General features: G+C 33.4%; 1 protein-coding gene across 3 annotated transcripts in view; it reads right to left on the bottom strand.

Moving 5' to 3' along the window:
- LOC128557220 (uncharacterized) overlaps positions 1-23041 on the bottom strand; it is a 124840-nt gene that overhangs the window by 87690 nt on the left and 14109 nt on the right. For all 3 annotated transcript variants that reach the window (XM_053544355.1, XM_053544354.1, XM_053544356.1), the window contains exons 4-5: positions 11779-11946; positions 11101-11155 (exon numbers count right to left, since the gene is read on the bottom strand). In XM_053544355.1, coding sequence (XP_053400330.1) covers positions 11101-11155; positions 11779-11946 — 223 coding nt within the window. The remainder of the gene's footprint in view (positions 1-11100; positions 11156-11778; positions 11947-23041) is intronic.

Below are 23041 nucleotides of genomic sequence, written 5' to 3'. Positions count from 1 at the left end.
GTGCATTGTTGCCATGGTAACATTAATTTAACTTTTAAACTATTTTGGATATCATATGTAAACAACATCTTTCTTGTTTATATGTGATATATGTTAAGCTGTATTTGTGAATATATTTTATATGTAATAATTGCATCAACAAAGCACTATGTTATTACACAAGTCTGCCTTAAAATGGCAATAGTTGTAACTGAGAGAGGTGTATCTGAAAATTATATATTTCTCAAACCATATTACATTAATTTTCCCGTCGTTTATATGACTGAAAAATTGTTGAAAAAGATGTTAAACCCGAACACACACATACATTAATTTTCACGGAATGATGTCTACTCTCTTACGTTTAAATAAGAAAACAGACAGCTTTTGATGTAAATATATGGAAAAACACTTCCAATATTCAATTTATTACAAAGAAATTGCCAAAAATAATAGTATTTTTGTAAGAAAATACCACATTATTGCCATGGTAATGTTAGTATTTTTGTAAGAAAATACCACATCGTTGCCATGGTAATGATTCACAGATCAGTATATCTAAGTCTTTTGATATTTTAGTAAACTCACAGTTGATAATAACAGTCTAATAATTATATCTTCTTGCCTGATTTTCTTTCTTACTGTTTAATAGATAAGGTGTCTATTATAATAAGATTAATGTCCTAGTTTTTGGGATGTTGTCTAATTTGATATCAAATAAATTCTGTATCTTGTTAAAAGAATGTCATAAAACAGTTGTCTGTAGACTGTTAGCACACTAGAAAAAGTTAATTGTGTATTTATTTCACATTCTATGTAATCTATTGCTAGATTCATCAAGAGACTGTTAAAAAAGAGGTTAGACAACAGTGTTGCTAATAAAACGATTTTTAGAACAGAAATATTTTTATACTACATGAAAGAAAGAGACAAAAAAAAATACATTCCATTAATTGCATGTTGCTTTCTTATTTTATCATGTAATATCTTGATATTATTTAAATATGGTGTCATTATTAAGATATACTGCCTCAATTTTGATACAGTTAAACAAAAAACATGATGTCCGAAAAGTGGTAATATCTCCATGACAACGACTGATTTTTGTTGTCAAATTGAAGATTTTTACTCCGAACGGATCAGTCTGTCAGATTAGCCCAAAACCCCATTTTTGACCAAAATTGCATTTGGACCATGCAATTAATGGAATGTATTTTTTTTTTGGACCAAAAATCTCATGCTCTGTCACATATAATATACTTTATATATGTTTGCTTCATTAGTGTCACAATCGGTTGCAATAACTCTTTTAGGGTTGTTTCGATGATTATTTGGTCTGGGACAATCACATAATATTTCATTATTCTCGTCTTCCAGCATTAAACAACCACAGTCCCATTCAAATCAATCTATATCCCTTTGTGTACTACCCTAAAAAAGATAAGGATCTATAACATCTTGTAATTTATCAATCACATGATTTTTATATTCATCGCTAACTACTTGATCAAGTTTTGATTTAATAACATTTCTTCTTTTAAAAACTTTTTATATGAAATTATATCTTCATTCATTATTTCTCCTAAAGTGCTAGATAATTTTGACATAATCATTCTGTCTACTTTTCTATTAACCATTATATAATATACTTAAAGAAAAATATCTTTAACAACACACCTAAAGAATATTTAAAAAATAGGTAATATTATCTACCTTTTGAATAAGATTTTAAAGTAATTTTTTCTAAATTGTTATCAACTGTTAAAATTTTCATACCTTCTTGAGACATTCTGTTTAACATTCTTCGTGTAATTTGTGTAGTTTTTCTAAATATTCTAAACCAACTCTGTTTTCTTCAGTTCTGTTTATTTTTTGAAGTCTTTTAAGACATATTCCTGGGTCGGTTTTAACATAAACAAATCCATCAATTGGGTTTTTTCCGTACATTTTTATAATATGATCAGTTAAGAAAAGATTGTATACTGCCCACTCGGGGTCATTTATAACAACGTTGTCGTGATGTTGTTTGGTAAAAACGTTACTGTTAGTTAAATAACACTGTTCGAGCAAAGAAACACCATCAAACTGTTTAGCAGAAGATAACATTTTTATATGACTGTTCAAAGTTGTTAGCTGAAAAGGAAATAAATATTTGGAAGGTGCTTGAGCAGCAAGTTCAAAAAGGTTATATGAATTATAATCAGGGTCCATAACATTTTGCCATTAATGAATTGGTTCTGAAATCATACCAAAATTAGGATTATATTCTTTAATAATATCTAAAAACGTACTTTTTCCTGATGCAATATTACCTTTAACTGATATAATTTTTCTCATTTATTTAAAATACTTATAGAAAAAATCTTAAATACAGCTCTTCTTCTTTTTTGATAAAGCTTGCATATCAACTAAATCAGCAGACCAAGTATCATCAGTCACCCGTCGTTTCGTAAATGTTTGTTTAATTGGTTTATGTAATTATTCTGCTAATTCATCACCTGATGTTATTTCGGGGGTCTTTTTGAGTAAGCTTTTAGCTTCCGAGGACTTACGTCCAAGTAAATACTCTACCCCCTTTTCCCGTTTTTTTTACTTTCGTTTTTGTCCGAGTGAGCTTCCAGCTCTCGGGGACTTATGTCCTAGCCCAAGTTTGTATTTAGTTTTAACTACAGGTTTTACAACTAAATGTTTTGCAATCTTTTCCCCTAATGGTTTTGATTTAGTGCTATTTATGTTGGAGAGCATTTCCTTATCGCATATACTCTACATTGCTGTCATAGCAAATATCATGAATTTTTCATACTGCATCCAGTTCATTGACAGGAGGTCCGTTATCTAAAGCATTTCCGGGCCCGCAATAGTTATATCCCGGAAGTGTCAAACCTTTCTTAGGTAATAAAGGTAACATTGCATTGTGAATATCTCAATTACCCCCTGTACTTTTAACAAACATTGATTTCATTCTTCCACAAGATGAACAGGTAGCCATTATCATTTTTTCTCCAATTTTTGCTGTAACATAATGAGGATTTTTATTATCAGTAAACTTTCTTTCTTTCAAACAGTACGAGGGTTGTTCAATAAATACCCGGAAAAGTGCTCTCATTTCTTTTTTTTCTTGTCTCATTTTGCTAAAATTTGAAAATATAACGGATATGAACATACTGAATTCAAATACCTAAATTACAGATTTCAGAACATGCACACTATTTATTTGTCGTCTCCTAGGCAACGCCATCACCTCAAAAGCGGCCCAACGTCATTATGATGCTGTCATATCACACTCAATTAATCAATACTACTCGTGATTACCATTGATTCAATGTTTATCACCATTAAATGCATTTTACACCTTCCTAAGAATAAATAAATACTGTTCAAATGATGTTCCTGTCGTATTGAAGAAATTGGACACTGAAATGATGCCCTATCAAGGAGCTCTTTAATTTATTAAATGTGACTGAACGTTATTTTTCATGTCTGTAACACAAGTCGTCAGCAATATTCTCCTGACCACTTTTAAACGTCACGTCCCACTAATAAAATTTTGTTTTCTTCAGGGCATTGTCCCTTAAACCTTTTTCAGCATAGCATTTGTCTCTTTCCTTGATTTTCGATTCAAAATACAAAATGTTTTCTCACATCTCCGTTCAACACTGATTTTCAAGCGACGACCAACTCAATATGCCTGCCAAATATTTTAATGATGTCACATTTATAATTTGACGTTATTGGTGTAACGCTTACTTTTCATACCAATATAATGAATATTCACCCAATTTAAGAAAAGGTAACTTGAAAAATAGGTAAGTGGCAAATAATGTTTTAGCGCATGTAAAATAGAAAAAGAGACAACATTGGGCCGGATGACGTCACATGACGTTGCCATGGGGACTCGCATTTACTTATTATTTATCCAAAGACAATGTGTTTTGACATATCAACTCAGTATTCCCTAGTCTACATTTTATAGCAGTTTCATTTATTTTTGATGATACATGAAGAATTAAGAACACTTTTCCGGGTATTTATTGAACGCCCCTCGTATATTTATTCTGTAAACTCATTTATATTAAATGTATTTAAATTTAATAAAACACTTATTATAAGTTATATTAAATCAGCTGTAAAGCGTAAAGTACAAACGTATCGGATTTAAATCAAACAAAACAGGGACGTTTAAACGGGAGTATACTACAAAGTAAACATATCGGTTAACTTTATGAATGAAAGTAAATGCCAATAAAACGACACCTGTGTTGCAAAACTTCACATTGAGTCAATATTTGTTCACAAGCGATATTGATTTGAAGAAAACGACACTGGTGTCGTTAAAATTTAATCTATTTTTTTTTTCATTAAAATGTGAAGTTTAAATACATTACATTTTATCAATAAAAATAATCTGCCAAATTTCTTCCAAAGTTTTGTCATTGTGGCAGTAACTGCCAGATTGCTGTCTTCGTGGCAGAAAAATGGCAGGCCTTTGATTGGTTGAATTTGTGGTTTCTTACAAGACCATTTTCAGGAAATGTCACGTTAATCCTGTACAAAATACTAAATACATGTATACATAATCGAAGGGAACATGAACAAACAATTATAAGTTATTTTAATCAATAAGGACAAAACTATTATAAATGTTTTTCAGTGTGTGAATTTTTCTTCCGGGTTTTTTCTTAACTTTGGTAAAACCTTAGGGTTTTTTTAATTGTTGGAGCTAGAAGCTCCCGGGCGCTTACGTCCATCAAACCAAAGGTTTTCATAGTACCAAGGGTACTGGGTTAGCAGTTTGAGTTTAGGGTAAGGCCAAAGTGCGCTTATAGAATCGGGACAAGGGTAAAATGAGGTCAAATTGACTTAATAGCGCTATTTTGCTATACTACTGTCATTATTTCTTAAATTATATGTATTAGTATCACGAACTGTTTCTGGAAAAATATCACTCAAGTAATCAGGTAATTCGCCATTGTCGTATTTATAAACTAAAATTAATTTCTGCATTTTTCTCCTGTCCGACAAAGATACCCATCCAATTTCGCGAAGAAGTGTATCTATCGAAACAGATCTTGTTAGACCGGTTACTATTCGCGCAGCGTCATACTGAATACTATCAAGAATATTTTTCTCGTACAAAGTATAGCTATCCCATACTAAGGAGGCATATTCAATAACCGGTCTTAAATACGATATATAAATTTGATTAAGTGTGCTTCTTTTTAATTTAAACTTAAGCATTTTCATTGTTCCTAGAACTTTTGAGGCAGAAGATGTTATATCTGTTATGTGTTTATGCCATGTTCCATCGTCGCTAAATGTCATACCTAGATGCTTATGTAAGTGAACAAAATTTAGTTGTGTGTTTTGAAAATATATATCAGGAGAATGGCGATTATTTTTTGACAGTGAAAAATACATTACTTCAGTCTTAGCAGCGTTGAACTGAACCAACCATTGCTTTGCTCAACTAGATATTGTTTCAAGATCACAGTTGAAGGTAATTTCAATATAATTTGTATCTCTAGAACTTACAGCTAATGAACTTTCATCTGCAAACAAACGTGTGACACTTGTCAATGAACCAGTTATATCATTTAAGTATATCAAAAACAGTAGGGGCCCTAGCACTGAGCCTTGAGGCACACCGGCGGTTATACACTTTTCATCAGAATATGTGAAGCCGACAAAAACGTTTAATACGACAGTGTTCATTTCACTTTTTTCTCTCTTATTTTCAATTTTTTTCTGGTAAGGTTTTACTTCTTTCAAGACTTATGATTGATTTATTGTAAATATTATTAAATCCTTACCACATAATCAAAACACGTACCCGTAGAAATGTCGCCGGAAACGAGTTAGATCGGTATTACAACTATGGAAGCATATCTATGTAGTTTATTCAAATAAATTTCTTGGATTAAATCAAAAACGTTTCCTTTGACACGAAACTATAACATCGATATAAAAAGCACGAAATATACATTAGCGTATGTAAGATCATTACGAAGGAGTGACATGAAAGGCACGTGCAGTTTCCCGGTAAAATGCCCTTATATATGTTACGTAAAATGCTTACGATTTCCTGCAAAAGAGTTTGAATTATAGATGAAAGAAAATTATTTGATTTAGTCCATTTTGTTATATTTCAATTACAATTATTGCATTTATATTATATATTGCGTTTATATTAAAATCAGTTTACAAGTCGACCTGGGATATACCTAAGTAGTTACATTTGTATGCGCGCATGAAGACATTTTATTCTAATGGTATTGAACACTGAATTCATTAGAGCGGTAGGTATAAATTGTTTACAAAATAACAATAGGTCACGGTTGCACAATGAGAAGCAGATGACCCGGCTTTCCTCTTGATTACCACTTTTCCTTTCCTCGAATAGAAAGACAGACAGATTCGAGACGAAACGGCTGTAGCGATAAAGAACCGGCATAGTTGCTCAGTACGCACGTGTTGGTCTAAGAACCATCTGCGCACTTGCCCACGTATCAGCTAATGTGATGTCTATAATACGCTTTTCATCATGCCGAGTGATATGTGCGCAGAGGTATTTTTTAATACAATTACGTGCGCACGTTACACGTAACGTAATTCTTATTACGTGCGCAAGTAATAGATATTACGTGAGCACGAAGTAACTAATACGTGCGGACGTTTGAGCATGACAAAAGCACCCATGTCCCCCTCTGTGATACCTTAACTACATGTATATACATTCCTCGGTTTTTTAAAAATCATTACTGTTATTCTAGAAAAGAAAGAGGAAAAACACAACACCTGTGCCTTCATTTCAAAAGCGTATTCATTAACAGTGCAGAGAGCCTAGCTAGTCCGGGCCCGCTTCGATGAATGGATTCATCACGAATGAAATGTCGAAATTGATCTATATCAGTTGAAAAACTTGTTTTGCAAGCTCAATAAGGGCACCGCAGATTTGCGGATCGCAGGACCGCAAGTGCGATCCCCGGGCGAGGCTTTTCTTCACCGTGACGATTTGATAGGGAGTGTTGTGACTATAATCATTCGTCCTCAATCTGATAATTATGTGGGGAAGTTGACAACTACTTGCGGAAAACAGGTTTTTACTTGTACGGAATCCAGGAACTCTGGATAAGTTAACTGTCCGTTAAGTACTGTTGAAAAACGGCGTTAAAACGCAAAACAAAACAAATCACAATCAACCTACAATAAAGTATTAAAAACAATTATAAGATAACGCGTCTTTCGATATTTTAGATATTTTTAAACACAAATATAGCTTAGCTATTTTGTTTTAAAAATGGTTATATAGGGATTTTATCTTTTGTTCATAAAATGAAATATTTCACACCGAAAATGACATGTCAGTGACATTAATTGACTCAACATACATATATTTATGAAACTTCGTACGGCGATGAAACGGAGTATTTTAAAATTGATGAACAATTCTGTGTTGTTGACTTACTATTTGTCATACTTCATAAAAAAGAAGTATAAAAACACAATGTTTATAACTTTATCACAGACATACAGTAAAAGAATAATTGACTAATTATAGAAATAACGCGGTTAAATAGTTTAAAATATTTTAACTCGCGGCTAAAAATATAAAATCTAAATATGGTTTGCAACTCACCACCAAAGAATAGTATTTTCTGTCGTTTTTGACAGAAAAAAGTTTTACAAGATTTGTTTGAAATCGATCTCGCATACCACTGACACTTGGCATAAAATTTCAATTCAACCGTCGTGCGTACCGATTGCGTCACTGAGACTTGTATACAAAGTACGTCATAATTTTTACATAAAAGAACTATCTACATGTGTCTACTAGTTGGGGTGTGCATGAGTTATCTTTCTTGTCTCTATAACATTTATGTAAACAATAACAATTTTCTTTTTAATTAGGGTACACTTTATTCTTTGTATTAAAAAGCCGCTTAAACAAAATCAACTTGAATATAATCCCCAAATACAGTTCAAGTAGATCTAAAACATGTAACTGATCATTAAAATGTCTAGATCTACTTTCAGTTTCACTTTTGCATAAAACTCGTCTCTAAGCATTTAATTTTCTTATAAAAACAACTCATGGTTATCAGTCTCATGATTAGAACAAAACTCCCGCGTATCTGTTTGATGCTCGGTTGCTTAGAGATGAGCACGTTATCCTGTTTCCTTCAAAGAAAAATGAGGATAAAAACTGCGAAAAAAGTGGAAATTCAATATGAGCCGGACCGAGTGTCAAGCTGATTTTTTTCTGAAAATGTATATTTTAGTAACCTTATTTTCATAGCAAAACTTCAGCTTGACACCAGCTCCGGTTCACAATGAAATTCGAGCATGTAGTGTATAAATCGCGTGTAAAAACGGTAAAGGGTACGGACCTCGAGTATTTTAAAGGTCTGAGTCGTACAAATAACTTGGTTTTTAAGTTTTTAAAAGTCATAGTTTTAACGATTATGATCTTTTTTGTTTTAGACAGTTAAAGTTTCAATTATGGAGTTTTCATATTATAATTATTTAGGGGGCCATTTCGCATATCTTATCATATCCCGTCCTTTGTTTCTATTGCTACGTATATTTTGATGGAAAATTGACAAAGCCGCGTTCTCAGTACTCGGATTAATTTCAACATCTCCAGACAATATTAATAAAAACCTTAAAACTATCAGGCTACACGAACCTATCAGCCCAAAAGGGTAAACGTTAGTTATCTCCCCTTGAACACCAGTGTTACATACTAATAGCAAAATAGTAAATTTTAAAATATATGTTAATAATACTATGTTGTAGCATCGCTATACTTCTGTCCAATAACCATAACACGTGTAGTGTAATTTTGATCACCCATACTATAAAAAATGTAATGAAATTATAACTAAAAATAGGATGCTTCTGAAATGGATGGCTGTTATTAAACAGTCTAATAGCCGATCGGTAAGCCACTGAATCATTCACCTAAACGGATACAGTACAACTGTTTTATGTAATGTGGCCTTTACTTCTGATGATAATCTCAGTTTCTGTAACATTAGCCTCCTTTCTTCTCTGTTCATTGTATGCAACAGGAAAGGACCTAAACAAAACATCACGTCCACATTTAATAAATCTGACTAAATCAAGTCATTTATGTTTGCTTAGGCTAAAAAGAAATTCTTGAATTTCAATTAACTTTGAAGGCTAACAACAAATGTTGTCAACTGAGGAAATTCTGCATATAAAAAGGGTTACATCTTTGAATAGTAAGCTGGACTGACTTTTAAGTCAAAAAACGTTTTTTAAGGTCACTAAAGCTTTGACAGCGTAAATGTAGGATGAAAAGGGTGCTCGTGCTGGCATTATTTATGCACAAATGAACACGCGGGTGAAACCATTATATAGTCCTGCCAGCCAACTGGATGATTTAATTACATGATGATCAGTGCAGGGCTCTTCCCAAAGAGGTGAGGAGTAACTTATTTGATTTGTTCCTGGAATCTGTACCAGTACAAACCTGTTCTCTGTAAGTAACTGCCACCTTAATAAGAGATGGAGACTGAATGATTTCAGACATAATATCTTGTATCAAATTGTCACGGAGATCAAACGCCTCGCCGGGGATCAAACTCACTGTCCTGCAATCTGTAGATCTGGGCTATCCCTACTATACTGAGCTAAGCGGGTGATCAACAAGCTATCTGAAGTCAGTGACCTAAAGGTCATGGCGGCATCAGACATTTATGTTTCTGTTTGCTACTTCAACGTAACTGTCTGATGAACATAATTCACTTCACTAACTGTCACTTACATGTACAAGTTAACGCTGAAATGATGAAATGTGACTAAATATAAATATTTGGTCAATATAAACTAAGCTATCATTCCAAAAATATATGTACTCTTTACTTCAAACTGCCATACCTATAGTATCGCCTATAAACAATTTGTTTTAAATTAATTAATCTAGGAATAGATTCTTTGCATTTAGTGTCAGTTTTAAATCATTACAATGTTTGATTCAACTATCTTATGACATCATTTAAGGTAGTAGAGGTGTAATAACAATGTTTACAAAATGGCATTTGCTTGGTATATTCTTAAAGATGACCGTGTTTCGCACTGCTTTGCAATTTTTTAACAACATTTACCATGCCCTTTTTTCAAAATTTTGTATAACTTATGGTATCTCCTCTAGCTCAAGTAGAGACAAATTTCAAAGTGATGACCACTTTACAAAACGTTCGCAAAGAACTCATTTTACCATTAATTTTAATAAAAGAATCATCAAACTATTGGTAAACAATTATAAAACACAAATTAAAAATATGAATATCATTTTATCTAGGGTTCCTCAAGTACACGGACTTAATGATACAGAATTCTAACTTCAACATAGAAAAAATAAGGTCGAATCCTGTGTTTTTGTTTTGAATTTTGCTTACTTCATTCAAAAATGACCTTGGGACAGACGTAAAACCTACCTAAATTTCTTCCACAATATGTAATCTAAAGAGTGAAAGCAAAATAGAGAACTTTTACCACATGTAACTCAATATTTTTAAAGATGTGTAACTCTACCCCTTCTGTTTAAGTAGTAAATTCAATTTGAACAGCAAGAAATCGCTTATCAAATTACTTTTTTTCCATTTTTGTACAATAAATCAATCATAAGTCTTGAAAGAAGTAAAACCTTACCAGAAAAAATTGAAAATAAGAGAGAAAAAATTGGTCCCAGTAGGGCTTGAACCTACGCCCCCTGAGAATTGCAGTAAAAGTGGGTTTATGTTAGGAATTGAATACTCTTCAAAAAGGAGGTACTCTATTACACCTCTACTACCTTAATAGGTTTCTTGGACAATGTCATATGGTGGCATTACAGCTTTTAATAGTGGTATAAGACCAAAAGAGGACCCTTCCCAGCAGTATTTCAGGCATGGACAGGTTACTTTGGTGAGCACCTCGGTTAGTACTTTGGCAGTACCACCAACATTCTATTAGTCGTCCAGATGACTTCTAACAGGAAAATTTACATAATCTGAGGGGTTTTGAGTCCAGGTGGTGAAGAGCAAGTGGTTTGAAGTCAATGGCCTTCAGTCATAAATAAATATATGAAAAGTAGAAATACAAAAAGGAACTTACCCTTCTAGTGTTTGACCTGTACTACCAAGACCAGAATTTGCAACACTAAATAAACCTGGAAGATGCAAACAAGAAAACAGGTTCATCATTCTTTTTATCTTCATATTTCTGTCCTATAAAATTTCTTTGTTGTAGTATTAATTTATTTTTGGAAGTTATAATCATAGCATCTGATTCCAGACATTTGAAATTACATTTATTAATTTTGTTGGATTTAACGTCGCACCGACACAATTATAGGTCATATGGCGATTTTCAATCTTTTGATTGCGGAGGATCCCCCAGATGCACCTCCCTGCATTATTTCAACACGGGCGGGCACTTGGATACAACCACCGACCTTCTGTAAGCCAGCTGGATGGCTTTCTCACATGAAGAATTCAACGCCCCGAGTGAGACTCGAACCCACATTGATGAGGAGCAAATGATTTGAAGTCAGCGACCTTAACCACTTGGCCACAGAGGCCCCTTTAAAATCACAAGGTAAACTTACATTTTACATTAATATTGAGAAATTAACTTTTTTCATCACATCATCGTTAAATATTATTTGTTTGTTTGTTTGTTTAACTAAGCTTGTTTTAGGAAATAAGCCTGAATGAGCCTGAAACTGAGGTTTTCTGAAAAAGGAAACTTCCTGGTTAAGTCAATTCAATTACATCAATTTATCACTTTTACCTATAGGGGAATCTGAATCTGAGACAAAGCCACCTATAGTTCCTGATTTTTGTGTATTCCTATACAAAGTATGTCCTGCAATTCCTCCCTCTGTTAAGTTGAATGCTGGAGCTGCTGAGGTTGTTGCCAGGCTAGAGCCAGTTTGTTTTGCTGCACCTAATGCATGTGCTAAAAATTAAAAGTAAAATCGGGACCTTGAACATCCTTAAAATCTGCTTTAAAAGTAAACACTGGACTATATCAATTAAATCAATGAAACATAATCATAACAACAAATACTGACATCCTGTTCAAGTAGAAAGTGCTGACCAGTCCACTGTATGTGACTGAAGGATATAAAAAAAATTCCATATATACTGCACAATCAATCATATTTGTGGGAGACTAAATTAAATAATAAAGCATCCGTTGCATTTTATAATTATCGGTCTGATAAGCAAAATTGTGCTAAAAATAATAAAATCTGCGTGCCATTAATTGCAAAGTTCAACAAGTAATTACTATTTTTCAGTCACTACAATACTAGATTGTGATATTTTCAACTAACTTCACTTTTTAAGACTTGAGCGTTGATCAAAATAAACTGCATTATTTAATGTTTAATGTCCGTGCATTCGAATATGTATTGTTACCAAAGCATTAATCTGATACGTTACCTTCGCTTGTTAAATTACTAGGAAGTGAAACAAATGTGAAAATCTTATCTTTATAAAATTTTGGAAAAATAGAAGTCCATTGAAGCTAAAAAATAAAGTAGTACTATGCCCATAACAGACAGCATTTGAAATGTCCATACGCATTTCACTAACATGAAATTCTTAGTAAATGAAATGGCGTATGAAGAAGAATTAAGATGTTGAAATCACATTATGTGATGAACGGATACGTTACTGATATTTTAAATTCAGAATGTGTTCTGTGCTTTAGGGATGCAAAAGTGATGGAATTAATATCAGATATTCACTGAATAGATGCAATAAGTTCTAGAGATATGGAGTTCACACGAAAACGACATCTCTTCGTTGTACATGCAATTTTAGAATGTAATACATATAAATGCATTATTGGTCAAAATCTTACTATACCTAGAGATGGTACCTAAAAAATTCAAATTCATCTTTATAGGTTTTTTTTCAGAGTGAAATGATAGCTAAGTGCACCAATTTTCTAAATATATTTATGGTTTTTCTCTTCTCCATGTGAAAAATAGAAATATTTGATATCTAAAAAAATGACTTTCTCAAAATATCTGAAGCAAAATGGACAACTCTTGTATTGACCGTTTTTCAAGGATTTTAGGACTTCCCCAATTATAGTCTATATCAAAAGCTACCACAGCTAAATAAATTCAATAAAGTATAAAGTAAGTTTACTCTACTTTCAACATTTTGAAAGAGCCTATACTGAACTTCCTTTTGTCTTTTAATAAAATCAAATTCCAAGACTAGCCAAGAGTCTAAAACGCTTGAAAAAATTCTGAGTGAAAGAGAATGACATGCTCTTTATTATAAGCGTACCAAAACCATATCAAAATGTACCTATAAGAAGTTATTAAAGATTTTATATTGTAAACAAACCCCTACGCCATTTTACCATCAATATTTTCCACTCATGAATGCACTCAATTCAGGTGATAATTGTTGATATATTTGTAAATGAGAGGCCCCAACAAAAACCTTTTTTCACGTTGTGTAAACAGTGTAAGTTTTAAATTAATGTTGATATCTGAAATTAGCTGATTACTTTGTTTTTAACAATAAATAAAACATCTTTTAGTTTGTTTAGGGTAGTTGACCTGTAACAAAAATCATCAAATAGAGTAATCTCCATAATTTTATGCTTTTACAGCATTTATTCATTTTTCAAGGAAAGCAAATGACCGTGCTAGTTCCCTCCAGAGAATGTTTAAATTGAGAAATGCTTAAAATACATTACATAGAGTCATTACCTGTCAGCTACCTTAACATGTAGTAATTACAACCACTACCTTAAAACATTGTTATTATATTTGACAGGAATGAATTTTTGTGTTACCAATTTAACTTTTTTGTTATTTCTCATTGTTGGATATATATACATTTTACATTTTGATATAAAAATGTTGTGTAAACCAATGTATCACCATTGAGAACAATAAATAAAGAATTTTGGCTAAAAGATCGAAACTTAAAAACGTTTCTTAATTAATGTCGTTAATTTTCTTCAAAGGAATGTATGCATTATTCTAAATAATCTTCATGCATTACTAAACTTTCTATCAGGGCCTCACTACAACTTACAAAATAACTGCCAGTGTAAGTCATGAGAAAAGCGTGCATATTGTATATTGAATACAAAGGGATTTAAACAAATGTAGGTCATATTTTGTCTGCCTGATAAGTTGTTTGAAAAAGGAACTATCTGATTTTTCTTTCACTTTTGATCAGTGTTTAATGTTGGCTTCAGTTTATTGATCAATTCAGAGTTGTCCCCCTTTGATTCATTTGGGTAGGTACCATCTCTACTATACCTGTCACTTTTATAATAGTGTATTCAGAACGGGGATCCCGTGCGATCGGAAAAAAAGATTAATAGCTACATATACCAAACTTTTAGAACATGTCTAAAGGTCACAAAATGAAATGTCGCCAGCCCGAGTTCCGCGACTGGGCCGATCTATGACGTCATCAAAATGGCGGCAAATTTTGAAAAAATAACTTTGCGTAATTCATTATCTATTTACGTTGCACAGAAAAACTTAATCTTAGTATCTTTGGTTTTCCATCCAAGAATATATTAGTCAATGTTATAACAATATTGAAGTATATAAACAATTAAATAATGTGAAATAATAAAAATATATCTTACCCTACCCACTTTATTTCAACAGATCATTTTCTTATATGCTATACCATCAACATTTACGAATATCATCATACTTAAATAGTTTTCTAGCTGTTTATGTGTGTTTTATGTTTCTGCTACAAATGAAAACTGTACAAATTTGCTGGCCCACCATTCGTATCGCGTTGAACTCCACGTTAACTTTAAACATTCGCAATTAATCAAATGCAATGATAAGAATTCCTACCTTTCTTCTAACGTTTCTTTTTCATAAGATATGTTTTATTTTGATAGAAGCCTTTCAAAAGTTAGGATTAATAGTTTCCATAGGATCTCAAAACTTTACCGAACAACAATGGAGTCTTAAACAAGAAACCTTTACCATAGTCCATAGTTTGGATTTTTACCTTCATGTCGGTCATTTTAGCCCAATCTGCGTCAAGCAGTTTTTGAGAAGGAAACTTCATGATGGATATCACGACTGGGTGATGAAACATTTGCAATCGCCTGGATTTCCGAGAACTCTTGAAAGTTCTGTGATAATTTCATTAATAGTCAAGGGCTGGCACAACATTTAATAACATTTTTGGAGAATTTTCATAACACTTCTACGACAGATTTCTTGCTATCACAAGTGTCTTTCTTGAAATCATAATTGTCAACGACAAAGAGCATATGGTGATTATTCACAAAGCTTCTTGGAATATAGGCCACCTAATTAGAGAGCTGTTGCCGTATATTATTATTAGCTATCTTGAGTATCTAAGAGTACTCTATTTAAATACATAGCCCGTGTAAGAAGTATTTTAGTTCTATACTTCTTGATGTTTTATGTTTAATACACCGGCTGCAACCCGTAAATGTTATAAGTTTTAACCACGAAATAGTTGCAGAAGGTTTGTGGATGTATGCAAACATGTAGGGGTCGAGCACATAAGATTCTGTGCCGAGTTGGGAACATGACTGTCCTTGACATGTTCAGATTGGCATTCTTGCTTGCTTACCGTGAAAGGACCCAGCATCAACCAACGTAGATAACGTGCAATGAAATAGGTATGGACTCCCCAATAAGATCTTTATCATCAGCAGTAACTGTTACTGGTCCTGTAAGTACCAACCTGAGGGATGAGTACCATTTTTCCCTTCATAATTTAGCTGTAGAGGAAAGCTTTTGTTTGTTGACCTTTCTGTCCAAAACCTGAATTGCTATGTATTGTCTTGACAGAAAACAAACAGGCTTTTTATATGTAAGAAGGGGGCATATTATGTTATGACGCCGGTGTCCGTCTGACCGCCATTCCGTAAGCAATTTCGTGTCTGCTCTGTGACTCTTGAACCCCTTAAAAGATTTCAAAGAAAATTGACACAAATGCTCACTACACCAAGACAAGTTGCAGGGCGTATGTTCTGGATGAAACGATTCAAGGTCAAGGTCAAAGCAAGGGTCAAATGTCATATGAATCTTGTTTCGTGTCCGCTCTCTGTAACTCTTGAACTGGTTGAAGGATTTTAAAGACACTTGGCACAAATGTTCACCACATCAAGCCAACATGCAGAGCGCATGTTTCGGATGGCTGGCTTCAAGGTCAAGGTCACGCTTAGGCGTCAAATGTCATACCTTCGGGCGTATATTGCTCCGCATTGCGATGTTCCTGTTTCCTAAAAGAATCATTATAACACTTCTAGTTAGTACTAGGGTCGTTAGTTTATTTTCAGTCACATTCGACTCTATTGCTTTAGCAGCAATAATCGTTTCGTATCTAATGTTAGCGTGATCCATTGTGTCCCTTCTTAAGGGGCTGTATCACAAAACATCTTTACCAAGATGCAACGTTGGTATATGTCAGAGAAATCACGATCATCATATTTGTCCTCGAATGGCAGAAAAGACAGGGCACATTTTATCACCGTACGTTTAACAAATCATACCCGTACACTATAAGTGTCCATATCATGCAAAGTTGTGTTACTGGTTTTCATTGAATGCTGTGTATATTTTACGGCAGAGCGATACTTCATGGTTAAAGGGTTTCGAAACAACACATCAATTTGAATAGGTCAATAGCAAAGATATATGAACATAACAACAACAGCAATAGAAAGTAACTTATAAATGTGAAAGATGAATTATATATAGTTATACTATTTTGTAATTTATAGTTATGTCCAGCTGTGTTAAATAGCAAGGCAAAGGTCACTAGAAAGTTCACTCATTCAGAAAGATACGCTTTTAGATTAATATCACAGACTTTAATAATATACAATTTTTGAAGGGTCGTGAGTACAATTCCCTTCCAGGTGATAGTGCTTTTAGTTATAAGTTTGTGTAATCTATTATTACTGTTTTCAATTATGTAAGATTATTGATATTAGATAATAATAATCAACAGGTTTCTATTTTTTTATGTACATTTAATTACGATGCAGCATAGAAAAAAATCATCGAAGCTTTTATTTCACGCCCCTTTAAGGATGTACTATGCTCACATTTTACATGAATATTTCATCACTGCATATTGATCTAAATCTAGAAAATCCCCATTAAACATCTTTACCTTGGCTAAACATATAATCTACTGAGTAAACAAAATCACAATTAAATGTCTGAAAAGTAACAACCATTTGATTCAAACAAACTTCCAGAGTTTTAGTAGCGTAATATATTCATTCTGTGTTACTTACACATTAATTAGTATGAAGTATTTAAACCTTACACACTACATTTAGTACTTGCAAACATGTTTATTTTATAATTCCATTTCATTATTAAATAAAAGATATGAGATAATTGTTCATATATTCAATTATGAAAATTTGGCATAATATATCTTTAATATTGTATAAATGACGTAACTTTTATTCAAAATACCAAAATGCTAAATAATTATGTATGTGTACTATGTAAACTACAACAAACTTCACTTTCAGCACCAAAAACGAACATCTCCTATCAGTCATTTGAAGATGATAATAGATTTGATTTTTAAAAAATGGCCGCCATTTTGATGACGTCATAACTCGGTCCAGTCGCAGAATTCAGACTGGCGACGTAGCTTAGAATGAACTTCAGACATTATGGAACAGACTGGTATATGTCGCCATTAATCTTTTTTTTCAATAGCACAGGACCTAAAATATGGCTCTAAGCGAATACACTAAAATCCAGTTTAGTTATCTAGTTTGATATAACTGTGTAGTATTGAATGTACAAAGCTTGTATGAGGTACAAATCTACATGGGCGTACTATGCCCACATTTCAAAGTGTATTTATTTAATGGTACTGAAAATTTTACAACCAGATACGTTACTATCAATCTTAATATAGGGCATCGATTTTGAAAATCATCTATGAATGAAATAAAACATTTTATTTGTCATATTCAGATTTCTCAAACTAAACTATGTATGCATGTCTTACTTTTCATTTCTAGCTAAGCTTATGTTTACTAAGCTGTCAGGTTAAAGGAAAACTAAAATTGATGCCTACAGCAGGTCAAATAAGTTTGACAGCCTGACATTTAATATAGTAACGTAAATTCTGAACCCTAAACACAAGTAGCAGCTTAAACATCATTATATAGTATTATCAATATCAAAGTTCAAATTCTGTCATACCTGATGTAAATTTGTGCACTACGAGTGCACGCATGAATACATGAGATATTTAGTAACGTATCTGACAGTATTTAAAACAGAATGTTAATAACTAAAATAGAAGCCATCCAAGACCGCTAGATATAAAAATCAATTGCCTCAACCATTAATTTACACAAAGTTTTGGTTACAGGTTTCGATATAAAATCCAAAGTTAACGTATCTGATTATTTTTAAGAACATTATAAATGGTGTCAATTTGTAGCCATACATGATGTCTAAGATCTCTCAGTTGGTATAGGCTGATCGGCAGCTGTAATTATACTATGTTTTACAGTGGTCTCACAAAGGTCAGGCAAACAGTGTCAAATTGTTTGAGTTGTACGCCCCGTTTCTGAAACATTTAACACATTCCTTCAGTGATTATAAGATATTAATTCCATCACTTATGCATTTCGTAAACGCAGAATCATCTTACATTCTGAATTTAAAATATCTATAACGTAACTGTTCATCACGTATCTGGTTTCACCATCTAAATACTTCTTCCTTTTTAATTCCATTTACGTATAGATGCTGTGTTTCACGTTAGTAAAGTGCTTATCAGCAATTCTTCTGATCAGTGAGGGGAAATAAAAATATCGATTGGTGATTGTGTAATCTTGCATCAATAATTCAATAATGCATGTGGCTTTTGTTATAATAACATACTGTTTATCAAAACTTAAAATCACATCATAAATTTTGTCTGTAATGGGCGCACATTACTAATAAAGATAAAATGTTCACATTTGTTTCACTTCGTAGTAATTTAACAGATGAAGGCAACGTATCTGATTAATGCTTTTGCGACAATAGACATCTGAATACACAGACTATGAAAATTATGTGCCAATGGTGAGAAATTTTGGTAGGTCATGCATAAACACAGTGTACAGAAAAAACAAGACATCACAGAGTAATCTTGGCGCCAACAATTGAGCCATTGTTGAATGTTATAAATTTTAAGACTAGCTCAATGTCAAAATCAAGGGCAAATTTCATTTCGGTACACAACACTGCATGTGGTCCATGCATGTGGTCCAAATTTGAAAGCTGTAGCTTGAGAAATGTAAAAGAAGGTCACTAAATCAATTTCAAGGTCAAAGTTCATTTCGGTATACAAAACTATGCATGTGCTTCAAATTTGGAGACAGTAGCTTGGGAAATATGAAAGTAGGTACTAGGTAAAAATCACACAAAAATATGCATGTGGTCCAAATTTGAAGCCTGTAGCTTCGGAAATGTGAAAGTAGGTAACTAGGTCAATCTCAAGATCAAAGTAAATTTCGTACACAAAACTATGCATGTGGTCCAAATCTGAAGGCTGTAGCTTGAGAAATGTGAAAGTAGGTCACTAGGTCAAATGCAATGTCAAATTTCATTCCTGAACACAAAACTATACATGTGGTCCAAATTTGAAGCCTTAGCTTCAAAAATGTACAAGTAGGTAACAAGGTCAATGCCAAGGTAAAAGTTTTTTCGGTGCACAAAACTATGCATGTGGTCCAAATTTGAAGGCTGTAGCTACAGAAATGTGAAAATAGGTCACTAGGTCAAAATCATGTAAAAGTTCATCTTGCCACTCAAAACTATACATGTGGTCCAAATTTAAATGTTGTAGGTTATTGACAAGAAGATTTTAAAAGCTTTTCTGTATATAAGTCTATATGAACCATGTGACCCCCGGGGCGGAACCATATTTGACCCTAAGGGGATAATTTGAACAAACTTGGTAGAGAACCTCAAGATGATGCTACATTACAAATATCAAAGCCCTAGGCTTTGTGGTTTGGACAAGAAGATTTTCAAAGTTTTTCCCTGTATAAGTCTATGTAAACCATGTGACCCCCAGCGCGGTGCCATATTTGAGCCTTGGAAAATAATATGAACAATCTCAGTAGAAGACCACTAGCTAATGTCACATACAAAATATCAAATCCCTAGGCCCTGTGGTTTTGGACAAGAGGTTTTTCAAAGTTTTTCCCTATATAAGTCTATATAAACCATGTGACCCCCGGGTCGGGGCCATATTTGACCCCAGGAAAATCATTTGAATAATCTTGATAGAAGACCACTAGATAATGCTACATATCAATTATCAAAGCCCTAGGCTCTGTGGTTTCGGACAAGAAGATTTTCAATGTTTTTCCCTAAATCAATCTATGTTAATTATAAAAATAAACAAAGGGCCATAACTCACTCAAAAATTGTTTAACCAGTCTGATTTTAGGCGGGACACAACTAGGGTACCAGTACATCATTCTGACAAAGTTTCGTCAAAACCCCAAGTAGTTTCTGAGGAGATGCGAAAACGAGAAATTGTTAACGGACGGACGGACGGACGACGGACCACGGACGCAGAGTGATTTAAATAGTCCACCATCTGATGATGTTGGGCTGAAAATGAAAATGACACTTTATCTTGGAAAAGAAAAGAGAAGATTTTTTTTTTCTTTCAGCCATTTTGTGACAAGCACGAAAGTGCTGTTGGATTATCTATTTAGTACTTTTATGTATACATTTTATGTATTGCAACACTAAAACACTTAAAAAGACTCATTATTATGTAGAGGATTGGAATTACTTGCTATATATACACCATTACTAAATTTACTGGACATGATGTGACCATGACATAATGCGATCATACAGACATGAATCCCTGTGGACATTGTAGAAAGCACGCATAAACATTCACAAGTCGCATGTGAAGTAAAAAAATATATGATTGGTGTGCATTTTCAGTCGATTTTTACCAAAAACAAACCTGATAAAATTCATAAAATATGTTTTTTCTTTTAATGTTGGACTCAATTTGACCGCACTATTTCAAGAGAAAAATCACCGCTTCGAAAATGTCTGGAGGGTAAATGGAAAATACATCGCTGGAACCGGAAAGTTGTTGGCTTGAACACGATCGGTAAAATATATTCAAAAATGTTGAAAAAAAATTGCAGAAAAATACGAAAACCTTCTAGTACATGGGGGCAGCCATTAAGATGGACACAGTGTGATCATAAACACAAGTCACGTGATCACCTGCCCTGATTCAGATAGGGCTTTGTTCTTTAAAAAAAGTCGTAAATATTTAGCTAAATTGTGACAGAAAAATGCAGTTAAACATAAACTGTATAAATCCTTCCAAATGTTTAAAAATGTAACTGTTTGTACAATGATTTTTTTTCACCAGACTTTTAAATGAAAGTGACAATGTGATTACATGTTCGATTCTCCATTGCTCGTTATTTTACTAGGATACACAAGTATTTGTAACATCAATCAGACAGCCATGCTGATACAAATTATTATTACATTGTAGCTACATTCAAACTCATTTGAATGAAAATTGAGAGAAACATATGTTAAGTTTTAAACGTATAAAAGCAGCATTTAAATTATATAATTGAAACGTTTTTATGATATGAAAATGGCGCTGTCGTGATTTAAACAAGAGAAGTAGCTCATACTGATAACGCAGTTTTCAAAGCAAAATCGGATGACATCCATCGTGCCATAGTTTAACAGATAAAGGATTTCCGTAGTAAAGGAGTCAGCTTGACATCTGCAGTAAAAAAGGTCTTAAAGAAAAACAAGTATGCCTTTGAAGACTTATTTGAGTTGGAGGATTCGGATATTGAAGAAAGCGAAAAAGACACAGATAGTGAGGATTCAGAATAAAAATGTTTGACATTGAACTGTTCATTTGTTGCCTGAACACTGAACTGTGAAGACATGGCTCCGTGGGAGGATTATTTAAAGCAAATTTATTTTAATCCTAAGCACCCTGGAAAACTTGACTTCGGGATGCACAGAATATGAAAATTCCTGCGAAATCAGGAATTCTACAGCTTACATAAACCTGTGAGAAAACGATTTCAAAGAAACCATGTGGTGAGCGCTAGAATAGATGACTTATTGATGGCTGATTTGTTCGACATGCAGAAATATGCAAAGTGGATCGAGGTGACCTTAAATGGCCTGCCTTGACACTAATGGATATGTCAGATACTCAAACTTGGTCTCATTTGATAGCTACGACTCATACCTATATGACCATGTATAATATTTGTATATTTCTTTGGTATAGGGGCTCAAACCCGGTCGATAACCTTTTAAACATGGTCAAATACGAAATTAGAAGACCAAATAGAGTTCTTATACGACCCGCCCCGACCCCTAGGGCTATCCAATGTACTCGAACATGGTGTCAATCTTTAGTCAGGATCCATAACTACACATCAATGTATGATACAGTTATATGCTATGGTGTTTCAGGGTCCAATTTTATTGAAATTCTTTTTGACATTGTCAAAATTAGCAGATTTTCTAAGTTCGAACAATGACTTGTGGCCTTTTACGACTTGTCGTGACAGGGTATCAGGCTTTAGCTAGGACCTGTGCCTTCAAGACCGTACATAATACCTGTATATATCATGGTCATAGAGGTTCGAGTCGGGTCTAAACCCTTTCAGACATGGTCAAAATTGTTATATTTCGCAAGTTTGAACACTTTGTCACTGTGTTTTCACGAGGTAAAAATGGACGTTGCACCGGAGAGGCAGCAGTTATCATTATACGGTGACCTCTGTCGCAATAATGAGGACTGGTTCTCGGCTTCGTTTTATAACGTCAAAATCATTATGAAAACTATCTTATTTTGTTGCAGTCATTATATTATTATGAGGACGATTATATGTTTGAAAATCAACATTTCATTGTGCGAATGGTGTTCGTTTTTATCAGACTCGTAGATAAGATCGTACTTATGCCTCTGTTTTTTTAAAGTACTGTTGATGTATCTAA

The sequence above is a fragment of the Mercenaria mercenaria genome, chromosome 5, assembly GCF_021730395.1.
Source record: "Mercenaria mercenaria strain notata chromosome 5, MADL_Memer_1, whole genome shotgun sequence".
NCBI lineage: Eukaryota > Metazoa > Mollusca > Bivalvia > Venerida > Veneridae > Mercenaria > Mercenaria mercenaria.
The sequence above is the reverse complement of the archived record's forward strand: the minus strand, read 5'-3'. Positions and strand labels throughout refer to the sequence as shown.